The sequence below is a fragment of the Phaseolus vulgaris genome, chromosome 4 (genome assembly GCF_000499845.2).
Source record: "Phaseolus vulgaris cultivar G19833 chromosome 4, P. vulgaris v2.0, whole genome shotgun sequence".
In the NCBI taxonomy this organism is placed as follows: domain Eukaryota; kingdom Viridiplantae; phylum Streptophyta; class Magnoliopsida; order Fabales; family Fabaceae; genus Phaseolus; species Phaseolus vulgaris.
In genome coordinates this window covers 13900173-13926857 of record NC_023756.2, presented here as the reverse complement: position 1 = coordinate 13926857, position 26685 = coordinate 13900173, and the positions used below count along the sequence as shown (strand labels likewise).

Sequence of the window (26685 nt, the reverse complement as noted above, 5' to 3'; positions counted from 1 at the left end):
TCTAATGACCGATCATTAGAATCTCGAAGTGTACAATAGTAGTGGGTTGTTATTTTCGCAAATATAGCATAGATTGAGTGAGGTCTTCTAGGAGCCGAATCATACCAATCACCAGTTCTCTCATGGGCAAATTCACTCTTAATTCACCCATCTTCCACTTAGAATGGAGGAGCGATGATCATAGCTTGACATGTAAGTCATTTAAAAGACGATCCCAATCAGTCATATCACTCGGCCCAGTCGTCCAATACCCGGGATGGTACAATTAGGATTTCGTTTCTCCTTATATACCAATGCATTGTTTCATTTTTATATCAAGAAAAGTAATTCCATAATGCTTGCCTACAACCTACACATTTTTTCACATGGTATCAGAGCTCAAGTTTTTTCCCTCCAGTCTTGGTCTCTTTTTACCACTTTCAACCTTCGTGGCCATTTTATCAATGTTTTCCCTGACCTGGGGAGGAGGATTGGACTTGCTAAGGAAAGAAAAAGACTCTACTACCTAAAACCATCTCAAGAATTCAAAGTTGACCAATCCACGTCTATACTCAATGTATAAAATAAAGACATTCTTTGGTTGGAGCACTGTCACTTAAAACATTCATCATTTTCTCTTCTAAAAAATTATGTTTCCCTATTTATTTGAAAATCTAGATACCTCAAAACTGCATTGTGAGGCTTGTGACTAAACATACCCATGTATACTTTCCCATTAGCAATAGAGGTTCACAACCAAAGAATTGTATATCTCTGTTGATGTCACCATCATTGAAACTATTTTATTTCTCCAATTTTGGCTTCTAAGAAGTTCCCCAAAAAATTGTGATGATCATCTTGAACCCTATGTTTTGTCTTATGCTCCAACTAAAGCCTCTAAAAATGAACATAAAGCTGAGCAAATTAATTCTGGGGCAGAATAAGAAACTGAAACTGATAATATTATTGATGCTATTGAACTGCAACGAGATAATATTAGAAGAGTTAGAGATTAAGCCCTAGGTGTTAGTACCTACAATTTTCCAAGATTCAACAATGTCAACACAAGAAGGAAGAGCATTACATATATATGGCAAGTCCATCAATCCAATCCAAGTTTTGAACTTAAAAACACTGATAGGGATGTCAAATGAACCCGTCCCCGTTAAATATTGTCTAAACTCATCCCGATTATGATGGGGAATCCCCGCATTGACTGAGTATGGATAATACACGATATTTTAAATTGGGTATGGGGACAAGGAAGTGTATGTACATATACTCCCCCTATGTCTATCTGCATACCTGTTGCTATTTTAAATTAATAAAACACCTTTAGTTTATTAAGTAATCTAAATAACTTATATTAAATTTTCTTTGATCCTTAGTTTTATAACTTATTTCTACGACAAACATTTTATCATTGTTACTCTTTTTTATAATTTTTGACCTTTATCTAATTGTTATTTGATACTCTGATTTGAGATTTAAGAAATTATAATTTTCTCCTGATATTTGACATTGGAGAAAAGAAAATGAGTATTATTTAAACATTGAATTTTTGATAATATCATGTTTCCTTTGTTGTGATTTTTAATTTAGTTGACATTTGGAACAATAAGGGATGGGTATGGGAATACCGCCTATCATCCACAAACAAATGTTCAAACTGAAGTAGTTCTTCCCTTGTTTTGTACAAGCAAGGCTGAACTTTCAATTGATTGGGGTTCTAACATGACCCCTCTACAGGTCTTCTTCGGCCCAAAACACACTCATTGTCTCATTAAGTAAGACAGTAAGAAAGGTCCTTCCCTAGAACTTGAATTCTATCATGGTCAAACTTATTATTTAATCATGTCAAAAACTTGTAGATCTTGTCCTTTTCCTTGTAGTGTTTGAGTAGGTCAACATCTTCATTACATTTTGCTTCTCATAATGGTTTAACTCACCACAAATTTCCCTTGTTTTTTCATTGGAAATTCTCATCTTAAATTCATAGATTTTGGCAGCCTCAGCAACTTTGAAATAATTTTCTTTACAGTTATCTCATACCTCCTTAGTTGTCATCAGAAACATGCCATAATCACTCACCTTTGGTGTCATGGCATTGCACAACCATGATAATACAACAACATTTACCTCGTGCACGCTACAAATTTGGGGTCTAAACACTCTGGGGGGTTATTAGTGAGAAGACCTTATTTTCCCTTCCCTTTTACAGAAGGTGTGGACAAAGTAAGACCATTTTTGGAAATTTTTCGAATTAAGCCTAGGGCTTGGTTGAATATTTTATAGTTCAACATTACCCAAAATGTTTGGTTGGTTAAGGGTTTTCTGAGAATTGAACATTTTTTAGGATTGTGGAAGGAATACAAGCATAGAAGGAATACCGTGGAAGAAAGAAAGGGTTGTGGTGTTGCAGCAATGCAGGTTGCACATCTTAGAAAAACTCTTTCTAATAATATTCATAGAAGAGCAATTTCTCTTAAATAGAATACCAAAAACTTAATAATGGAAAATCCTAATTTATGATAGACACAATCTAGCCCTATAATTCAGGATCAATGATCCTGTACATTAAATATAAAATATTATTACGAAGTGGACTTTAAGCCTAACTTAACCCCATAAAACCGGCTCATGAGATTGAGGTTTGCACCCACTTATATACAATGAAAGGCTCTAATCTCTAGTTGATGTGGGATCTCCAACACACCCCCTCACGCCGAGACTGCCAACTCGTGCGTGAGACTATATATTATGGGTGGTCCGATAGCGGCCCGATAGGCCCAAAACAAACACTTGCTAGGATAGGCTCGAAAAATGGCTCTGATACCATATTACAAAGTGGACTTTAAGCCTAACTCAACCCCATAAAACCGGCTCATGAGATTGAGGTTTGCACCCACTTATATACAATGAAAGGCTCTAATCTCTAGTCGATGTGGGATCTCCAACAAATATACTGTTAGTTTAGTAATCCTCTTAATTATCCTCCTAATTATGAAATGTATTTAAATCTTCTAATTATGTAATTAAAACTGTACAAGGAAATATTATCTACAACATAAATCAAGGGACTCTCACATATAGCAATATCCATGAATTGTAACACTTGTCAATAGCAAAATTTAATTCATGTCCAGCGACTATTGATCTATAAAAAGGATGGATCTTCCAACAAGCCAGAACTAGTCTTAGATAGCTTGCAAGAGGAAGTCATTGGAGATAACAAAGACTTTGCTTCTGTCATTTCAGTTTTCAATTTTGGTTAGGAGATACTCTGTTTATAAAAAATTCTCAAAATGGTAAACTCACTCTACTTTTGGTCTATGTAGATGATATGATTATTACAGGTGATGATGAGTTTGAAAAACAAACTTTGAAAGAGAGACTGGTTGCTCAATTTGAGATGAAGGATCTTGGGAAGCTGAAGTACTTCCTTGGGATAGACGTTGCTTACTCTAGACAAGGCATCTTTATTTCTCAAAGAAAATACATCCTTGATCTCCTCAAAGAGACTGGTAAGCTGGGTTGCAAGACCACTGAAGTGCCAGTAGAGAAAAATCATAGGATTGGGAATGATGAGGAAAATCCAAAGGTGGAGAAGACACAATATCAAAGACTTGTGCGAGAACTCATTTATCTATCACACACTAGGCCAGACATAGCTTATGCAGTTAGTGTGGTTAGCCAATTCATGCATGATCCAAGAGAAAGGCACTTGCAAGCAATAAATAGAATTATTCAGTACTTAAAAGCCTCTCCACGGAAAGGATTGCTATTTAAAAAAGGGGAAAACTTATCCATGAAAATATATACTAATGCTGACTATGCAGGATCAATTGTTGATAGGAGATCCACCACAGGCTATTGCACGTTCCTGGGTGGAAATCTGCTGACATGGAGTGGCAAGAAACAAAATGTAGTTGCAAGTGCAGAAGCAGAATTTAGAGTCATGGCTCAAGGGGTTTGTGAACTATTATTGATGAAGATCATACTCGATGATCTCAAAATAAAATATGAAGCTCCTATGGGTTTGGTGTGTGATAATAAGTCCGCCATTAGTATTGCACACAATCCAGTTCAACATGACCGAACAAAGCACTTAGAGATATACCAACATTTCATTAAGGAGAAGTTGAATAATGGTCTTATAGCCAGCGAGTACAACCCTTCAAGACTCCAATTGGCAGATATGTTTACTAAGGGACTTCCTACAAAACAATTCAAAGATCTTACTTGCAACTTGCAAGATCTTACTTGAATGATAGATATACATTCACCAACTTGAGGGGGAGTGTTGCATAATCAGGAGAATTATTCCATAATTAAGTGCAGATTTCATTCTCTATTTATTAGGACAAATTTGTTACTGATTTGATTTATACAGCTTTAATCACCCCATTATTTCTTCCTTTCATTACCTATTATTTCTTTCCTTAATTAGGTTGTAAACAGTCTATAAATTGAGACTGTAATCACATTTGTAGAACATATCAGAAATACATTCCATCTATTTCTTTCAACTCCTTGCTTTATACCGATCTAGTGTCAGACTTGTACTGATGTAGGGATTCTGATAGAATCAATAGCTAAAAGAAAACTTTGGTGTTGGATAAGAAGTTTTACTGTAGACACAAATTGGGATATAGGATATTTGACACAAGATATTTTTTCTTTTCTCAAGGCAATAGGTAAATCATTTAGGTTAGGTTCAAAAGCAGTATTTAAGGTGTCGACGGTCAATGGAGGTGGCAGTAGCGGTCAATGGAGGTGGCAGCGGTCAATGGTGCAAGGTGGTGGTCAATGGAGAAAAGATAAGGAAAAAAAAGTTACAGCAATGAAGGCTGCCCAGAAAAATAATTGCAGCAATGAAGGCTGCTAAAAAAAAGATTGCAGAAGCAGAGTCTCCCAGATCAGGAGCTCTAATACCAAGTTGAAAGAAATAGATGGAATGTATTTCTGATATGTTTTATAAATGTGATTAAATTTTAATTTATAAACTGTTTACAACCTAATTAAGGAAAGAAATAATAGGCAATCTGTTATAGAATGGAATCTGCACTTAATTACAGCATAATTCTCCTGATTATGCAACACAATCAAAGCAAGAAATAATGGGTGATTAAAGTTGTACAAATCAAATCACTAACAAATTTGTCCTAATAAATAGAGAATGAAATCTGCACTTAATTAGAGAGTAATTCTCCTGATTATGCAATCAGATATCATTCATGTACACAAGAGTATACATTAGTATATCACTAAAAAAGTGAAAACAAATAAGGAGGGATCACATTTTCTAGCTTTGAAATCAAATTGAGGAAGAGCGCTTTGTATCTGTCAAACCATTGACGTAGACTATATATGCTTTGTTTATATGCAAACTAGAGAAGTGTTGGAGGACTCAAAACCTGATGCGTATACAATCTCATCAAGTAAACTAATCAAAAAAACATTGTTGATGTCAAGTTGATGTAAAACCTACCTATTGGTGTAAGTTAAATTCAAAATAAGTTGGATAATAACTGGTTTAATATGAAGAGAAAAAATCCATTTAAAGTCAGATCCAAGGACTTGAATATCAGTCATAGCAGTAGGTGTTGTATTTGCCAAATTAGAATTAGATCTAACCTGACCATAGCTTGAGTTCCATTGACAAGGAAAAGCTCCAGCTAATTTATTTCGGTACTACGGAATCTAAGCAGTTTGAAAAGCAAAACCAGATATAGTAACTAAAGTTTATATTGTTATTTTCGACATTGAACCCCAAATACTATGTGATTCTTCATTTGGCCTAGGAAGAGGAGGCTGAAAATTCTTATCAAACCAATGGTAACAAAAAGCAAAGTGTCTGAAACACACTTGATAATGGATGTTGGAGAATCATCCCCCATGTTCACCCTGTTGGCCGCCACAACGAACCAGTCAGCCATCACAACCACCATGATAAAAACCACAAGCAAAATCATTAAAGTTGTTGCCATCAAAATTTTGCGACATGAGATAAGCCTGTAGTGTAACATCATAACTTTGTTGCAAAGTAAAAGAAACACTATGACTGAGTGAGATTGAGAGACAGAATCAGCAATCAGTTTCCTATGAAATTTGTTGACAATATCTCATTCGCAAGAGCAACACTTCTATTTCCTTAAGGGAAGGAGTTTCAACTCATCCTTCAGATAATTGAATTAAAATCCCGTGGTAAACCTTCCAAGATTTGTGATCTTGAAGAGAAACATATTCACCAACAAAACATGACGCTTCAATGAGAGCTTTGATGCAAAAAAACTTACTCCTCAACCATACAATCATCAAGCAAACCGCAGTTTCCTAGCTTATGTGCGAGCTTGATTTTGAAAATGATCATGAACCTTGTACAAAACATGATAGGAATGATGACTGTCTACAACCCAAGAGAATATTGAAGTTGTTTTCAGGGATTGAAGACACAACAACTCTTGGTAATCAAGAATTAAAGAGGAATGTTCAAACATACTAAAAAATGTTGCAATTGGTGAGCCTTGATTACATGTTCCACTTGTTGCCACGGAAGAAAATTTGATTCAGTGTTTTTCAGAAATGGTATGGAACCCTAAGCTCTTGATACCATATTGAAAACTGAAAAGCAGAACAAAGGACAAGAAGTGATGAACTGAATTGTTATTTCTTAATGATAGTACAGAAAGCTTTTTATAAGAGAGTTGTTCTGATGACAGAGGTACAAAAGAGAGCCGTTCTAGTGAAACTTGTACATACTGACTTATACCTAACTACTCTTTCTACAATATATTCATACAAAAACTTTTTGTTACTTGTAAGTTAGTTAGATTAGTTGAACCCTTGTTTTGTATACATTGATGCCAGCTGTATCTTTTCAGTAAGTTGAATAAAATTCTTCTCACAGTTTTAAAACTCTATCTTATTCTAATAACACATCCGGGGTGCTCATGCCATAAATTGCTTGTTCAACATTTATAGGTTGGCCAACAAGAAGATAACATTAGATTCTAATAACATATTATGAATCAATTCTACCAAAAATATGAATTGTTAAGTTAAAATTTCAAAATATACCTGGATCTTTAGAAACAACTGACAGCAATGATTGTTGGCTAGATGGGGAATGGATAGAAATGGATGGCTGGGGTAATGAGGTGGAAGAAATACCACTAAGACCTGATGACTGGAGTCCAAGTCCCACACCAGACTGAGAATTGAACTGCACATATAGTGGGATGTTATAATGGAAAGAAAGTCCAAACCAGATTCAGAAAAATCACAGAAAAACATTTAAAGCTCACAAATAGCACTATATGTCATCTAAAATATATCTTTCCACTGTAGAAAAAAATCAAGTTAGGTTATGAATGTGCAATTTGTCTTGCAACAAAATATTCAAGTATTTGATATAGTCAATTATAGAGAAGAGAAATAAAATCTTACAATAGGAATATTAACTTGATTAGATGAAGACACATAAGGAGCAAGACACGAATTAAAGTAAAGGGAAGACTCACTGAAGGTGACATCTACTGAAATAAAACGGTTAAGAGAAGGTGAGAAACATTTATATCCCTTTTTGTGATCTAGTGAACCCTAAAAAGACACATTTGTGTGACCTAAGAGATACTTTATCAAGACCAGGACTAAAATATGAACAAAGCATGTGGACCCAAAAAACTTTGGGAGGTAAGGAGTGGAGAGGGTCATGTGGAAATAAAATAGAATGAGGAATTTTGTCATCTAAAACTGAAGATGACATGCAATTAATGAGATAACATGCACTAAGAACAACATCAGCTCAAAAACGCAGAGTTACATCACCATGAATTAAAATAGTACGAGTTGTTTCAACAAGATGTCTATTCCGCCATTGTACCATCAAGACGTTTGGGAGCAACAACTATGAGGAGATTTTGACACACACCATAAAGACTTTAAGTATCATTGGTGCATAATAATTTTGCTTGTTCCCAAACTTTTGAAAATATCTCATACGTACGAAAAAATTGTTTTAAAGACGAGCAAATGGTAAATTTGATAAGAATGCATAATTGTGCATCAATTTTCAACCAACGAGAAACCTCATTTTCAGCAACATTGGGATGGGTAAGATGATGAACATAACCTTGACTCTTAAGCCATAATTTAAAATCTGAGGTCCAAGTTTCATAATTGATTCCATCAAATTTGTCAATGGAGAGATGAATATTGACATAATTAGTATAAATAGACGGATCCAACATAATGACAACGGAAGAAGCCACAGTGGCAGCGAAAGCGGAAGAGGGAACGAAAGATGCCATAGATGATAAGGAAAAATCCAAACACCGGTCAATTAGCGGCAGCAACAATGATGAAGGCTCCGGTGGCAGCTTTTGCAGCGAGTCTGGCAAGAGTCCGGCGACGGCTCTGACAAGAGTCAGGCGACGACTTCGGCAAGAGTCCAATGGCCGACGAAAGTTCGGTGTTGACTCCAACGAGGCAGTGGCGACTCTGGTGAGAAGATGGCTAAAAAATTCTAGTGAACAGTGGGTTCACCAATAAAAATTGAACCCTAGCCCTATGCTTTAGATACCATATTAAAAGGAAAGAATAGGGTAAATCCCTTGTGTATATTGAACGCATAGGGTTATGTTTATATAAGAAAAGAAACATATGGGTTGGGCCCATTACATAAATAGAAATATTTAACAATATCTATAATATCTCATAATAACTAATAATAGCTAATTATATCTAACAGATACAACGAGAGGGAAGAGAAGAGAATAAGAACGATCATATCTAGAAACTAGGTACAACAGAGCACACAACTTCTCAATAAATTCTATCTAAGATGACTCATTCTAACATAGAGGTAGATTGTCATTTCATAAGAGAAAAGTGGAAGTCACGAGACATCACCACTAGATTTGTCAACTTTAGTGAGCAGTTCGCCAACATTTTCACCAAGTCTCTAAGAGGACCAAGGATCAATCATATTTGTAGCAAGTTGAGTATATATGTATTATTAGGAAAGTTTTTATTTATTCTCATCATATTTATTATTATAGAATATCAAATCTCCACTGTACATATTTATTTTGTTTTCTCAACATAAATAAAGAATTCCTATTGTCTCAGAAACACACGATTTCAACTCAATATCGCTCTATTTCCTCTAATTTAACAATTGTTAAAGCATGTATAAGAGGTCTTAGCAATTTAAACTGTTTTCATAAATGCTTCAATTCAATCAGAATGAGTTGTATAATTAAACTAATTGAAAGAAAATAATGGGACTACTGTTTTCTCCTAAATTTCTTTATGATTCCTGAAAAAACAAAAGCAATAGATTCAACTCCCAAATGTATTTGCAACCAAGTGTATGCATACAGTATAGAGCCCAAGCAAAAACAATGACGAATATATCAGAAGAAATGCACGGACTTGCATATTTAGGTTAGATAACTCAAGGATTCCAGCAAATGCAAAAGGCTCAGCAAATCTACCTTTGAAGTCAGGTGTTAAAGTGTAGATAAAATCTTTAATTTTCTAACTACACAATGAATCATCAATATTTTGGCCCTTAATGAATCTTCATTATTTAAATTCAGTGTAAAAAAGAGAAAAAAAATGCAGAAAAATGATACCTGCTGGAAGAGAGGATTTTGCTGCTGAGAAGAAAACTGCTTGGGATTCCCTCCTGGAAAAGATGGCATATTAAGAAGGGCACTTTGGCCTTGTTGTTGCACTTGCTGGAACTTCTGTAAATATCTTTCCCTTTGATCAGGAACTATTTCAGTTCTTGCACGAACATGACCCTGAAGTATAAAATAAATAAGTCCCTTCAAAGGAATAAAAAAAATATAAGTCCCATCCCATCCCATAAAATCCTTAGTCCGAGATCATTATTACATGTACTATTAAGTATGTTATGTTATGATTCTACTCCAACTTTGCCTGCCAGAACAATGCACTTCTATGTAACTAAAGATATATAACTTCTTACGTGAACAAGAAAAAAACTTAGCTATATTACGTGATCTATTTGTAGTCGTACAAGACTCAAAACTGATGCTAAAAACTACCATCTCCCTAGCATGGGTCTGTATGTGCACCCAAGTAACATTTTTCATGTGAATAGGCCTATATACATACTCATCCACAAAATACTTTCACATGTAAATTAGCAGCTGACCTCAAATGAATGGAAGATCACCAAAGTCACTAAAACAAGCATAAAAGATTTTTCTAATCTTTGATAATTAAATCATTCAATAAGATAGAAAAGAGAAAAGCAAGAGAACAAGAAATCCTCAAGAAATGTGCCAAGAGAAAAAGGAAAGACAAGAGAAGGTATGAAAAATCTTAGTTAAAGGTATTCATCATAAAACTTATGAAAAAATCAAGTTCAAACTACAATCATCACCTGTGATGAACTCCGTACAACTATATGATTAATGAAATTATCAGCCAAACAATTATTGAATACATAATTCATTTGGAAGAGTATATACTTGTTCTAGTCTTCCAGAGATCTCCGTACATATCATTGGATTTGCTACAAACACATTTTACGTATAAATGGTTTAGCTTGTCTTGTCTACTAGGTGAAAATTTATCATAAAACATGATTGTACTTATATGATAGTGACAGGAGATCCTCTATAAAGAGATGGGACTATGTTAGGATCAAAACCTTGGGCTTTGTACCAGAATAACTGAAACACTGTTATGTTAGTTAAAGAATAGAAGTGGGAAGAGTATAAATACTAAGGGAAGGGACAGAAGGGTGAAGTTGCATGCTGCTACTGCTCCCAAATTACCTGGGGATTTGATCATTCTTTTTTTTTATTAAGTGTTCCATCATTCTTTCTTTTCATCTCTTCTGATCCAGTTTGTATCAGATAATAAGTACAAGAAATAAGATACGATAAAACTGAGGGTGGCATGAAATTTAAGTAACTATGTGTATGACTCGGTCTAATAAAATAATGGATTTTAGATATCAAATGCATACACAGCTTAAATATTTAGCTAGATGATTTGATGTCCTGTACCTCTAAGTAACTAAATGAACAACAACCAGTAGTATAACAATCTAATTGCACATTATTATTTTATCCGATATTGCCTATTAATAACATTGAAGGCAAGCCTGGCACAACAGTAAAGTTAAGCCTATGTGACCGGTTGGTCATGGATTCAAATCCAGAAACAGTCTCTTTTGATATGCAAGGGTAAGGTTGCATGCTAGGGTAGGTTAGTTTTTTATTGTCTATTAATAACGTTAGACATCTATCTTCAGTTTGGAACTATATACAAGTTGCAAGCTCAACCAATATAGCAATACAAGCAAAATTCCAAGTTAGATCATTAATGAATGATGTACTTATAATTCGAGAAGAAAAGTAACTAACAGCTCACACTTTGAGTACAACAAATAAGCAAAAGGCAATATGACAGTTGGAATAGCAAAAGAAAATTCAAGAGCAATAGTGTACCACATCATTCTGATTCTGGAAGGGACTTCCAGGTCTCCATTGCATGCCAGGAATAGCAGAAGGGGAGAAAACTCTCCCAGACACAGTTGCACCTTCGCCGGCATTACTAGAGTCAACTGAGGAAGTTCCATCACTAGCCCTTGCAACCTGAGGCATAATCATTCTATTACTTAAAGGGGATACAAGAGCCGACACCATCCCATTGCTTCCGAGTCTATCATCAGCAACCAATATGTTTCTCTTGGTTATTTCAGAAGCTGAAGAAACTGAACCAAGAGGCCCATTGCTGGAAACCATGTTTCCAGAAACAAGAGGTATGCTATTTGTTGTTTGATTTGATAGACTGTTTCTGCTGATATTCCTTATGAGTGCAACATCTGAAAGTGATGGAGATGGTCTTCGGCCAGGGAAACTATTAATCTCTTCCTCTTTCATAGTGCTAGACTGATTTACAAAAGGTGAAGCAGTGACGGCACTACTAATTTCCAAGGAACTCCGAACAGAATTTGAACCAGGTGTCACTGAAGAAATGGCTGGTGGACTTGACAAGTTAGGCACTGGAACATTTATAGAAACAGGAGTAGCAAAACTCCCTGCTGGTGTTGTAGCAGTAGAACTAACTGTACTACTTTTAGGAGGTGGAGTTCTTGCACCAACATCAGAATTGCTATCCTGAGAAGCTGTATCATCGGCTTGCTCCTGGAAAGAAGCATTTGATGATTAGAAATCGGAGTTGCCCATATAAGGACAAACCAACAATTAATGGAGTTGCCCATAAGCTATAGGTTTTTCTTTGTTAACTGGTAGTTCAGCCACAAGCACTTGGTGCAAATACAATCATGATTGACCATCATGTACTATTCTTAAAAGGTTCCATTAGAAAAATATCATTATAAAAAATGTAAACATTGTGTAACATAAATATTGTTAACATGGGCTAGAACAACTATTTGAGTACTTTCTTCATTTCTTGCGTGACTTTTAAATCTACTAATCAATTTGTGAAGACATCTCATAAACTGATTCAACTATAATAAGTTACAACATTTGACAATTAAAAATAAAAATTCCCATAAACATGGGTTTTAACCAAAACTCATCAAACCTATCCAATATTGTTTATATATCATTGAAAACCATAACTAAAAAACAATTAGAAAGGCAAAGTGAGCCTTGTGTCTCTAACAGGAACATGTTTTTTATAAACTGCAAAAATATTCTCACTGAATATTTCTGAAAAAAAGATCCCTATAATTCAATAATAATGACTCAATTTTTTTCAGCTCATAGAAGCAAGAATAGCAGAATACACACAGATGTTTGTGATGCTGAAGCTGATGTTGCCAAAGGCTTCAAGCTAAGCACAGGTGCCACCTGCCAAAATAGTAAATAAATTAGGAGATCCATATATAGAAAAATTATAATATATAAACATAAAGGAAGATGTCTCGGTGGGTCAAGCAAGTAGGGTATATCCAAGGTTCACTTTGGATATAAGGGACTTTTGGACGTACTAAAACAACTCTCATGTTAAGGGAAGGGATAGGAGTGACTTGGAGCTCTCCTTTTTTGTCCCCACATATAACATCAATGTTCCAACTCAAGTCCACTAAAATGACATCATTAGAATCCATCACTATTTTCTGTTTTGAAGCTCAATGCTACCATCACAGTTTTTTCCATAAAAAGTGTCCTAGCGCATTAAGAAAAGAGTGTCCCAATCCAGTAACACAAATCTAATGGAGATTTTTCTGCAACTGGTACGGATTTGGGAATTAATTCCCTCAATAGATTCACACATTATTTCCCCAAGTAGATCATGGTGAGAATTTGGCTGCTGATCAAAAAAAAAATGAATGGTGAGAGTTTGGCTCCTAAGAAAGCGAATTCGCACCTGTTTCTCATTTCTGCAACAAAAATCTTCCCAGGATTTGGTTCCCAAGAAACCGAATTCTGGGGGTATTTTTTATCCCACAATGAACACGAGCGGAAGGTCAGTCAGTGGGTGTCAAAATTGAAATAGAAGGAAATATAAAATTGGAAAATTTAAAATATTAAAATTTATAAAGTATAATACCAATACAACGAGAATGAAATTAAATATTTTATAAGTATTTTAAAGTAACTAAATATTATGGGAAAAATAAATAAATATTTTTTGTTTTTGTATTTGTATAATAAATTGCGAAGAATAATTATAATAAATTTGTAACTATATTTTTATAATAAACTTCAAATTCGATGAAAAAATTATAGTAAATTATAATATTGGTACCAGAATTAAATCTTGGTATTTTTTTAAAGGATATCAAAATAAATTATAGCAAAATTTAAATAAAATTGTTGGCGTATTTTATAAAAAAAATATTAATTGTATGGTTTAAAAAGTTATAAACAAAAGATGAGTTATTCATTGTTTATAGGTATGTAATGATAAAAAAAATTAAGTGAATAAGTGTATCATTCGGTTTAATAAAAAAATAAGTTCATAAATTATGATTTTAAAATTTAAAATGAAAAGTAAATTATAAAGTATGATATAAATAAAGAATGAGTTATATATAAATATATATTATAAAGTATAATAACAAATATTATGTAATAATATTTAGTTATAAATATATATAAGAAAACATAAAGTGAAATGAAATATGTGTTAGCAACTAATTAAAATACAATTTATTTATTAGTTAAAGGTGGATGAAAGACAATACATGAGATTTATATAACATAAATATGACAACAATGAAAGCACTACTAGTTTAGAAAAGTGTGGATGTTGATTTGCCTAGATGGTTGATGTAGGTACTATTTTGTAAGTCCTGAGCCAATTCTTAAGGTGTTGCATTGTGTAAATTTTTAGTTTGGACAAATTGTTCCATTTTTGTAGATGAATCTTCACGTTGCACACTTGGGTTAAGAAGTTGAGTGCTTTTCCAACAATTAATCATTTGTTGGACGTCAACATTACTTTGTATTTGTATTGTGTTGTGTTTTATTGACAACTCTAGCTGGACAACAATAGTTTATTTCTATAACCTGTTTTTGGTCTCCATATTGTAGTATTTTCGATATGTTGTAAAATAGTTTATTAAAAGAGTAGTTATGTGGGATTGACATTCTTTTAGGGTTGACACATGTGTAGATTAGACCATAACCATTTGAACTTTCTACTATGGTGGCCCGTTGGAATAGTCCTTCATAGTAGATTATTGCTTTAGTTAAATTGAATGGTTCTAGATTTGTTGTAGAGTTGGATGCAGTCAATGCGTTGAGAAAATGGAAATTAAAATTGAGACTTCTAAGTTAACAATTCAGAAACATTTTCATCAGTTATTATCTGAACAACATCATACCTAATTTTCCCTTGTGTGGTTAGTTGAGGTTGGCGATAGTACAACCTCATCAACAATGTTTGATCTTGTAGTCCTAAAGCACCAAAAACATTCTACTTTAAATGGGAAAAGATACAACTATGAGGGATGCGAAAAAAATTTAGGAGACGGACAATTAAAGTGGACGCCGTCATTTTCTATTATCCGACCATTTGTAAAGACCCCTAGAATTCGACCCTCCCCGGAAACCAAATTTTGGGAACATTTTTATTGTGGAAGTGAGAAACATAGGTCAGAATTCGCTTTCCTGGGAGTCGAATTCTCACCATGAAAAGTTTAGTTCTAGTTGGGGGAAATAATGTGTGCAAAGGGTTTATTGAGGGAATTAATTCCTAGATCCGTACTAGTTGCGGAAAAATCTCAATCTAATGTGCATAACATTAACTTATTTTCAAGAAGCAATTCTTCAATTTGTAGTTTATGACAACTTTGAAATAAAGAAAGGAAGAAAAAGGTATCTAAATAGAAGCTGGAAAACATTCAACTACAGATGCATCAATATGTGTTAATGTGTGCGGTTGTGCACCTCTCAAGTATTTGCAACATAGCCATAATCGTTAAACAAATACCTTAGCAAGACCAGGGGGAATTGTTACAATATCTTCCGGTGAGTCCACCTTATCTAGGGGTAATGAACTATATAACTCATCAACATCATTAAATTCTTCAAAGTCCTCCTATAAAAAAAGAAAAATAGGGAAGCCAAAAACTTAATACCAATTCATAAATTTCGCATGGTATCCATTGAAAACAAAAAAGAAAAGAAACTTTGCGTTTATTATTCTAAGTTTGTATAAGTCATGAACTTCTATTGACAAAAGTTATATATAGACTCCAGAAGTTCATCTAACTGACTAGGCCAGTTACAACTTGTTGAATATACCATATTGTTTAGAGATATGGCTAAAATAGAGTATATAAATAACATACAAACCTTACATTAAATCTGGCTTTGAAGGATTGAATAAGACCTCACAGTGACCAATGTAACAAACTACTCTTACAAAATGCAACAAATAATGATAACTATAACTAACTAACAGTCTGATAAAAGTTACACACCCACACTAACTAACTATTTAGTAAAAGGAGTTATTTTCTCACACTAACTAACTCAAGACTCTCATCAAGGACTATATAAAGGATACATAAATTAATTTCCTCAATTCTAGTGTTTAAAAACAGAATAAAAAGTGTTTAAGCTATGCAAGACAAACCTGATTACGCTCTATATAGTCATCCAAGAAATCTTTGACATCATTCACCTGCTCTGGACTTAGTTCATCATTATCTAGTAGCCTCAAGATAAACTCACATTTCTTTACGTGAGCCTTGTGCCGAGTAATTGATGTTTCTAGATGTATCTGACCAACAACACAGAAACATTTTAATAGTCATGACTTAGATTGTCAGGAAAATTGTTTCTGATATTATTTGTAGAAGAGCAATTGCTCTTAAATACAATACAAAGACTTAATAATATAAAATCCTAATTAATGATGGATATAATCTATCCCTGTACACAATAAATATAAAATATGTTGTCATCCTATTAATCCTCCTAATTATCAAATGTAATTAAATCTCCTAATTATGTAATTAAAGCTGTACAAGGAAATACTAACTGCAGCAGGGATACTGATATAGATAAATCATCGATCCCATAAATTGTATTTCCTTTACTACACATACCAATCTGGGTGGCTTGCTCTTTCCTTTTTTTACTGAAAGTCCTTCAAGCTCAGCTTCAAAGTTATCGATGTGAGATTCTAATTCCGCAACCTACTCAAATATTTAAAGTAATATTTTCCAGAGGAAGAAATATAAGTAAGCTATTCAAAGTTCCAAATAAGTATAGCGTCTTCTAGATATTCGGCAGTACACAGAGACACTCCAATGTTAATCATGAAGTAAGAAGGCAATAAATTTGTATAAACAGAGAACTCCAATGTTAATCATATGATGTGAAGTAGACAGAAGACTTGTATAAACATAATTATGGAAAGAAAATGTTGAGAACCAAATTCAAAAGTGAAATTTCATCAGTGAATAGGTATCTGAACAGTCAACAGTGAACCTGCACTATTTTCCATGTGGCTACTTGCAAGAACCATTAGGGAGAAAGAAAACATGACTAATCATTTTCCTAGTACTATGAAGTTACATTAAGCATACAAGCTATTAAAGTAATGAGTAATATCCAAACTTCGATCATAACTGTTAAGATCCCATATCAACTACAAATATGGCCACCATACAATTTATAAAGAGGCTTGGGCAATACTCATCTAAAGGGATAGGTTTTGGAATTCAGTTAGCCCCAAAATAGTATCAGATCCCACAGTAGATTTTAAATTGATACATCTTCCAGTATCCAAAAAATAAACTTGGCCCCATGGATTACCACACAATCAAATTGACAGTATGATTTTCCCTTTTTTAAAACAATCTCCACACTCTATATGCCCTGTTCCAGGCACGAGATGTGTGTGTGTGTTTAATGAAGGCTTGGCTTATTCTCACCTGAATGACACCAGGAGCTAACTTTTGGGTTGAGTTACGTTTCAAATCAAATTCACGAAAAATAGTAAAAATGATAGTTATTCATTTCAATCAATTTCGTACCACATTGTTCAACCAATCCCTTGTCTCTGATTTAGCCTTCCCTCTAGGATCCTATCACGAAGGATTGAGAATGAAAAACTTTGTCATAAATACAATTACAGAGGTCCAAAATGCTATAAAATAAAAAAGAATATTTCCCCAAGCTAAAAACTCACAGTTTTGGGCTGTTGACCTAAGCCTTCTTTAGAGAATGCTTTTGTCTTTGTCTCCTTCTCACAGATCTTGAATCTTTCCATTTCACGCTCAATAAGCTTGCGTGAATCCACTAGAGCTTGCTCATACGAGGCACTAACCTATCACACATCAAGTTAAAAGAAAAACAAATGTCAAATTCAAAATCAAGTTAAAAATCCAAAATTTACTACAAGAACATTTCATACCACACACGATCAAACAAGTCAAACTAGCAATACCACCATCTAAGCACAACCAGAAAGAAAAAGTGCAATATAGAACCGATGAATAGACAAAACATAGCATAGTAGCAAACATGACTTAACTGTTCCATACTAAAATGCGCTTTGATTATCCATTACTTGCCATTCAATCAAAGAATAAAAACCAATCTTCTACATATTAACTAGAAACACAACATCAAGACATAGGATAAGACTTCGTGTAGTTTCTTAGCTTTCATTGCTGTTCTGTAAAAATTTTGGTTGTTATTGTATCATACAACTTTCATAAAACTGCTTTTTGGGTGTATGTACCTAGCCTAAGAGTTGAGTGTCACATAATATAACTTTTCCTTATATTATACTTTTCTCCTTATATATATATATATATATATATATATATACATACATATTGTTCGAGATCTCACATTGACTAGAAAGATAGGGTCAATTCATAGTATATAATTGGATGTAAACCTCATCTTATGAATTATTTTTGTAAGGTTAAGTTAGGCTCAAAGTTCAATTCTTAATATGGGATTAGAGCTTTCGGCAAGGCTCCGACAGCGAGGACGTGGTGGGGTGGCGGCTGGAAAACACCGGTGAACAGTGGGTGGGTTCACCAGAGAAAATTGAACCCCAAACTTGTGCTCTAGATACCATATTGACTGCAAAAGAAAATATCAGTATGAATAACAGTCAGACAGTTCAACTTTCCAGGATCTAAGAGAGGCTCTCCCTGATTTGGTAGAAATTTGACATTGGAATCCATGGGTGTATCAACAAATTTCGAATTCATCAACTCAATTTCCTCCAAAATATCCAATTGCATATTTTCTTTGAGATAAGAATACCAGTATTGGATTGTGCTACTTCAATCCCTAAGAAATATTTGAGTTTTACAAGATCTTTGGTTTGAAAGTATTGACAAAGGTGTTGTTTTAACTATGATATGTCATGGTGATTAGTGCCTATAAGAACAATGTCATCAACATATACTATAAGATGCATACACCCAACACTCGATTGACAGTAAAAAACAGAATGATTTGCTTCACTACTAGTCATACCAAACTGTTCGACAACATTGCTAAATTTTTCAAACCAAACCCTTGATGACTTGAAGCTATATAAAAATTTGCGGAGACGACATACTGATCCAAAAGACTCCCCTGAGCAACAAAACTGAGAGGTTGCTCTGTATAAATTTCTTCTTGCAAATCCCCTCTAAGAAAGACATTTTTGACATCCAATTGATAAAGGTCAAGAAAAAGTATCACCATAGTAAACCAAAAATTTGGGTATAACCCTTAACCACAAGACGAGCTTTGAGACGATCAATAGTACTATCAAGATCAACTTTGATAGCAAAAATTCACCTGCAACCAACAACAGATTTTCCAAACTATAAAGGAACGAGTTCTCAAGTTCCATTATTCTGAAGCGCACTCATTTCATCAAGCATGGCCTGAGTCAACCAGGATGGGCTAAGGTATTACCTACAAATTTTGGAATAGATACAGAAGAAATAGACAAAAGACAGGTATAAAAAGGTTGAGATAGTCTATGCTCAAATTAGTATAATGTGGAAAGGGATTATGGGTAAAATGTATACCTTTACGAATGGCAATGAGAAGATCAGGTTCAACTTTCGAAGTAAGAGGGGTGGAGGTGTTGGCAAGATCTCGTGAGCTTACTTAGCTTAAAACAATTACTCAAAGAATTGCAATTTGGAGAGGTCACTCAAATGACACTCATGTGATAATCGAGTTGCTCTTCATACTAGCTCAAATGTCGTCTTTCACGAAATGACCAAACATATTGAGATTGATTGTCATTTCTTTCGAGAAAAGATTGTGTCTGGAGACATAAAAACTAAGTTTGTTAATTCAAATGATCAATTAACGGATATTTTCACTAAATCTTCACTTGGGACCCAAAATTGATTATATTTGTCACAAGCTTGTTACATACGATTTATATGCATCAACTTGAGGGGGAGTGTTTAATGTAATGGACTTAGCCCATAATTTCTCTTATTATTTTCATCTATAAATAAACAACCCTATGTGTGCATTTTTACACAAGGGGTTTATCCTATTTTTCTTTTTCCTTTATTTTAATACATATATCTATCTATATATATATATATATATGAATGTGAAAAATGTCTTTCTTCATGGAGATTTAGAAGAAGTGTACATGGAGATTTCTCACGGATTTGAAAAATCATGACGGAAAGAATAAGGTATTCCTCCTAAAGAATGTCTTATATAGTTTTAAAGAATCACCAAGAGCATGGTTTCGGAGATTTACTAAAGCAATAGTTTCCTCAGGATATAAGCAAAGTCAAGGAGAAAATACTTTATTCATAAAACACTTCATTACATGTAAACTTATACTATTGTTAGTCTATGTGGATGACATTATTATTGCAACAGATGATAAAGTAGAGAAATTGGCTGCCCAATTTGAAATGAAAGACTTGGAAAAACTTAAGTATTTCCTTGGAATAGAAAGAGGTTACTTATTCAAAAAAAGAGATTTTCGTCTCAAAGAAAATATGAACTGGGTCGAAACAAGTAAGCTAGGATGTAGAACCTCATAATCCCTATTGAATAGAATAATAGAATTGGCATTGAAGAGAGTTCTCCTTAGAAAAAAAAACAATATTAAAGATTTGTAAGAAAAATTATTTCTTTATCACAAACGAGACTAGACATTGCTTATACAACTAGTCTGATAAGTCAATTTATGCATGATCATAGAGAAAAACGCATGCAAGCAATTGACAAAATTCTTTAGTACTTAAAGTCAAGCCTAGGAAAAGAGTAATTATTCAGGAAAGGAGACACTTTGACCCTGAAGATATATACTGATACAAACTATGTGGGTTTCGTTATTGATAGAAAATCTACATCTAGACACTGTAATTTTCTTGGATAAAGTCTAGTGACATGGATAATAAAAAATTAGGATAAAATATCTCGTTCTAGTGTAGAAGCTAAATTTGTTCATGTTTGATATTTCACATCAACTAGAGATAAAACCAATTTTTAGTATATAAATGAAAGCATTCCTCACCTTACAGTCAAGTTCTTTGGAGCTATTACGCATTCGTTATTGGGCTCTCGTTAGACCACCCACAAATATTTAGTTCAATGCTCAAGATATAAAAGCCTCAGCGTGAAGAGGAATCCCACGTCTAAAGATAAGATAACTTATAATATATGAATGAGGGCATCCTCCCCCTACAAGCTAGTTTTGCAGGGTTAACTTAGGTTTAAAACTCATTTCCTAATAGCTCAAGGTGTGTGTGAAGAATTCTAGATGAAAACCATACTTGATGACCTCAAAATTAAGGTTGACATCCCTATGCAATTGTGATGTGATAACAAGTTAGCCATAAGCATTGCCCATAATCCAGTCTAACATGATAGGACCAAACAAATTGAAATTGACAAGCACTTTATCAAAGATAACCTTGACAGAGGCCTAGTGCTTACAACTCATGTTCCTATAGGATTTCATAGAGCAGACATTCTCACACATTCTCACTAAAGGGCTTCCTCATAGCCAATTCCATGATCTTATAAGAAAGTTAGGAATGATTGATAGTCAATTACCAACTTGAGAGGGAGCGTTGTATACAACAAATTATTAGAATAAAACATATTCTCAATATCTCCATAGTAATTCGGAAAAAGAATCTTCAAAATCTTCCTATTTATTAAGGCATATTTTTATTTCCTTTTTTAAAAGGTTTTGGTTATTACAGATAAAGATTATGAGGATGTAATTTGTATAATTGATATCAATAAAGTAATTCTTTATTTTTCAATTCACTTCTTGTCAAACATTTACAAAAGGCTCAATAAGCAATGAAGTGTTTCGTAGATGCTAGTGTTGAGGTGTTCACTCTTCTACAAGTGATACAAACCATCTCGACAAGCAGATGACTAAGGATACAACAAATACTTCACAATTAGGTCAGTCATCTCAGCATACAAGACCAGGTCCCACCAAACCTCGAGAGAGCCTCAGTAGAAGAAGAACCAAATATAAAACAAAATATCATATGTTCTTCCTTCTAGTCTTTTCACAAGACAAGTTTATATAAATAAATTGGGATCACACTGGGGCTCCAAATAGAAGAATAAGCTAGAGTAGGGTATAATTTGGGTTTGTGCCAAAGCCCACTTTTCATGACAATGCACCTAGGATTAGGGTTTTTAAACCTAGTTTCTAGAAACTAGGCCTAGGGGTGGCATTGACTATAGTCAACCCTTGGAGCTGCCCTCATCCCTTCCCTTTCTACCTCTCTCTCATCTTGCTCTCCAAGTCACTCCTTCCTATATAAAGGATGTCTTGCCCCATGTATTAACACATTGAATTTGGAAATAGAAAATAAACTCTGCAGGAGTGTTTAGCGAGACTTGAGTGCTCTCCTTTTTTTGTCTTATCTTGAATGTTCATGCACTTCAAGTGGCGGCTTCACAACTCATCTTGGAGTCTTCCACCATTCCAAGTGGCATGATTCATTGCCTTACTCCATAAGCTTTATTCATCCCTTCATCCTTTTCATTCTTCTTTGCACCACTTTCCATTCCATTTTATGTCTTTCTCTACTCTTTAATTTCAGCTTTTACATTGTTTTTCTTTATCTTGCTCCTTGTCTTAATTTCGCACCTCATCATCATCTTCACCATACAATTGTTTCTCTTTGTCCTCTAGAAGTGAACCTTCACGCTTACTTAACCACTTGGTTAAGTTCGTGTCCAGTGGGAATCTTCTTTGAATTTCTCACCATATTTTACTTAAAACAAAAACTCATAAACAAAGTGCAACCCATAAAATGTACAATCTTAAAATCAACTCACAACAACGAGGGATTGGGTTTATCTTAAAATGAGATCTTTTCATTAATCTTCAATTACCAACGCTTACTATCATAAGTTGTCCAAGCACTTTTACAATCCTTTTTCTATTCTATAGAAAATTGGTGCAATTGCTTACATCAACCTTAGCTACCTAAGACTTCTCACATCATCTTGTTTCCCATTGTTCTATGCTCAAATTGCTTCATGATCCCCAAGCAACCACTCAGGCTCACTTACAACTTTGGACCGTCACCCACTCGTGAAACCCCTGTCTATTCTTGATTCCAAATTGGACACTTCCACAACCCCACCTATTCAAATGGTTTTGGATCAATGGTTATGGTTTTTTTTGCTGAGAACACAACATGGGAGAAGTGGACTAAACTTTGCTTCCAATATCACCTTGAGGACAAGATGTTTCATCCAAAGAGTGGTATTGATAGTGCAGCAACTTTGTAATATCTTCAATTAACGCCATTTTTTTCTCCTTCAAATTCTAAACAGAATGGAGAACTCTCCAGAAAGAACAAAGAACATTCTCCAACAATAACAGAAGAAGCAAAGACAAAGCATAACATTGAGCGAGCAAGCATCGGCAACTGTGAAGGCAACACCAACAATGATGGTCATGAGTGTTAGGATGCTGACAACGGTGAAGCTAGCATCACTGGAGCTGCATGACTGCTTTGATAGCTTTTGGCAACAATAGTGATGGTTATTCGACAACAATGTCAACATCAACACTAAGAGGTGCGTGCATCATCTATAGTCTCCTTCGTTTCTAATTTGCGCCATGGTTGGGAACCCTAGCAAAACAAAAGGTTCATACAAGTGTTGGGTTTTGTTTTTTGTTCATGTTAGGTCTCGTTTTTTAGCCAACAAATGGATCGTCGAACCCTAGTTACAAAAAGCGAAAAGGATCGACAAGGCGCATGATCCCATGATTTGACGTTCAACCTCTTGATCTCGCAACAATCCATGCCTCTCTCAATCTGCCATCAACATCTCCTTTCAACATCCCTTGTACACACAAGATCCCATAATTATGCTAGTTCACACATGATTTTAACAACAGCATATAGGGACTTGTGAAAACAACAAGTAATGCATTGATGAAACAAAGTCCAATGACGAATAGCTACAATGGAGAAGAGAAGTTGAATAGATTTCATTTTGAAACCAAGAGCGAAAATATCAAGGATATACAATCTTCTCCAGAGATTTTTGTGTATCCTTTGGCAATCAAGCAAGCTCTATAGTGTTTAATATTACAATCAGGACCTATTTTAAGAGTTTACAACAACCAACACCAAATAATTGATTTCTGAGCAAGAAAAGGAACCAACTCTCAAGTACCACTACTTTGAATTTCATTAATCATGACAATCAAGTATAATATAAGTGGAAAGTCGATGATAATCGAGGTTAGTATAGCGGAGGGAAGGGTAGCAAGTAGAACGTATACTTTTTTTGTTGCGTAATTAGGAGATAATTATTTCATAATTAGAGCAGATTTTGTTTATTATTTATTAGGACAGAATTGATATCTTTTGGTGATTTGATTTGACTTGTATAGCTTTAATTACCTATTATTTCTTTCCATAATTAGGTTGTAAATAGTCTATAAATGTATATTGTAATCACATTTGTAAATACATTCAATCTTTTTCTTTCAACATTTTTTAATAGAAATAGGTCAATTATTTTCAAAGGAGGGGACCAGATCCGATATGGGAAATAATGTCGAGGAAGAATCAGGCTTAGTTTCTACTATATCATTACTCTTCGAAGATGGTCTCTCACTGGAATGTCAATAGGTGTTGGAGAAGCATTTGAGGCAGACTCAAAGAAACAGGCATCAACAGACACAATATTGATTAAGATCAAGAGAAAAACATTGATATAGTGTTTGAGAATTAGAATGAAATGTGCATTCCCATAGCATCACGTTTTCTTTTTGGAGGTAGGCTTCTTTAATAACAAAAGATAAGGATCATGTGTGTACAAATTCTAACACGACCTACCAAATCCCTCAACAATTCACACCTTGTATGACACAACAGGAAAAACATTTAGATACTAGATGGGTCCACCCACATTTTCAAATTCAATTAAAAACCAATTCATCATAAAGGACGTTTTAATCTAAAATTTAATTCCCACAAGGTTTGATCCTATAGTGGTTGACCCATTTCTTCATTGAGCGAAAAGCACAAAATAAATCATATCAATTTTTCAATCAAAAGTACTATGTGAATTCCTCAATTCTTCCTCTTTTCTATCTCTATCTCATTGGTAGAGAGTTTGAATGAATAGAGAACCTTTTTTTTCTTCTGTACTAAATAAAAATTATTACATTCCAATTCCTTCCTAATGTCTCCTAAAGAAAATAACAAATTGGATCCCAATTTGACAGTTTAGTGTGAGTTTATCAATGCAGTTATGCACCCTTTGAAATGGAATCCATTCTCTGAAAGGACTTTGTACGCTGGTGGATCCCCCTAGAGTTCTTTTTCTCGGCCTTCCTTCACCTATATTTATTAGTCTATCTTTATTTGATCAAACTTATTTGATGGCTTCTATGTCTTCTTCTTACACTTACACGGTCAAACAGTTACAACTTTATACATAAAATTTGCAAACAACCCATCAAAAACATAAGAATTTGGCAGATTTAATTCATAATACAGTTTTAGAGCTATTATTGACTCATAATTAAGGATTCAATCCTTATTAACCTCATTCTTCCAAATAAATGCTTGAGTGGAAAGTAAGGACCTGTTTGAAGGGAAGGAAAAAAAAAACTATAATAAGCAACAGAAGATTAAAAGAAGAGAAAGAATTTTCACCTTTTTATCTTTGATTTCGCTGGACTGAATCCATGTCTTAATCTGGTCCCTGTACCTCTGCAGCTTCTTAATCTCCTTCTTCAGGTCAGCCTCGAACTTCTCCTTCTGGTTCGCATTCTCCGTGTCGTAGACCTAACTCACCAACCGCCACGTGTCATTCGGAAACAGAATAAACTCGAAATTGAAGAAGATGAATAAGAGAAGAACCTTGTTCCAGATGCTATCGAAGACTTCGATGCCTTCCTGAACCTTCTTCAGAACACGATCAATCTCGCCCTGGAGTTTCCGACTCGCGCCCATTTCCGCTGATTCAACTCATCCAACTCGAGCCTCAAATTCTAATCTCTTTCGAAATTTTCGATTCTGCCTAGGTAAGTTCAACCTCTGTCTTTCATTTCTGAACCTGTGTTTTCCTCTTTTTCTTCTTCCCGAGACAGTGAGACCCACTCGTTTACACAAAAAAGTCGTTGTTGTCATTGAGCGTGTGCATTTATCCAACACAATTAATTAACTATTTAATAATAACTAGTACACTTTGTTATTTTCTTTTATTACGTTTGTAACTAAAATATTAATTATTATAAAATTATCAAAATAAAAAATAATTATTAGAATTAGAAATAGATATATAAAAAACGAGTTGTAAAAGCAATTTATTTTATTAATACTAGCGGGTCGCGCGTGTATCCGATTTTTTATTTTTTTTTAATATATATTTATATTTTATATTATTTTAGTGATTATAGTAATATTTAATCTTTTAAATCAAATATATAGACGATCATATATATATAGTCATTTTGTTTTAACATAGATTGTGAAAATTATGTCATAAAAACTTTTTTTTAAATGCATATTGATTGAATATTATTAAAACTCATTAAATTTAGTAAAATTATGTTTATTATGGTTTACATAATAATTTTAAAAGACCTCTCATTAAATTATGTTCCACAACATAAAAAAAACCAGATCTTCATAAATAAAAATATAAACCAAAATAAGATAATGCATAAAATAAAAAATTGAAACATTTTACATACTAATTTTGCTGTTCAAATTTGAAT

At 34.0% G+C, this 26685-nt stretch overlaps 1 protein-coding gene across 2 annotated transcripts in view; it reads right to left on the bottom strand.

Annotated features, from left to right (window-relative positions):
- The window catches only part of LOC137837333 (uncharacterized), a 34214-nt gene extending 8073 nt beyond the window's left edge, over positions 1-26141 (bottom strand). For both annotated transcript variants that reach the window (XR_011085428.1, XM_068646314.1), the window contains exons 1-11: positions 25826-26141; positions 25619-25750; positions 17650-17787; positions 17495-17545; positions 16562-16651; positions 16087-16233; positions 15439-15546; positions 12789-12848; positions 11475-12173; positions 9621-9791; positions 7060-7204 (exon numbers count right to left, since the gene is read on the bottom strand). Coding sequence is in view for 1 of the 2 variants with exons in the window: in XM_068646314.1 (XP_068502415.1) it covers positions 7060-7204; positions 9621-9791; positions 11475-12173; positions 12789-12848; positions 15439-15546; positions 16087-16233; positions 16562-16651; positions 17495-17545; positions 17650-17787; positions 25619-25750; positions 25826-25918 (1834 nt within the window). In the remaining variant the exon portion in view is untranslated. The remainder of the gene's footprint in view (positions 1-7059; positions 7205-9620; positions 9792-11474; positions 12174-12788; positions 12849-15438; positions 15547-16086; positions 16234-16561; positions 16652-17494; positions 17546-17649; positions 17788-25618; positions 25751-25825) is intronic.
- Between the last annotated feature and the right edge of the window lie 544 nt (positions 26142-26685).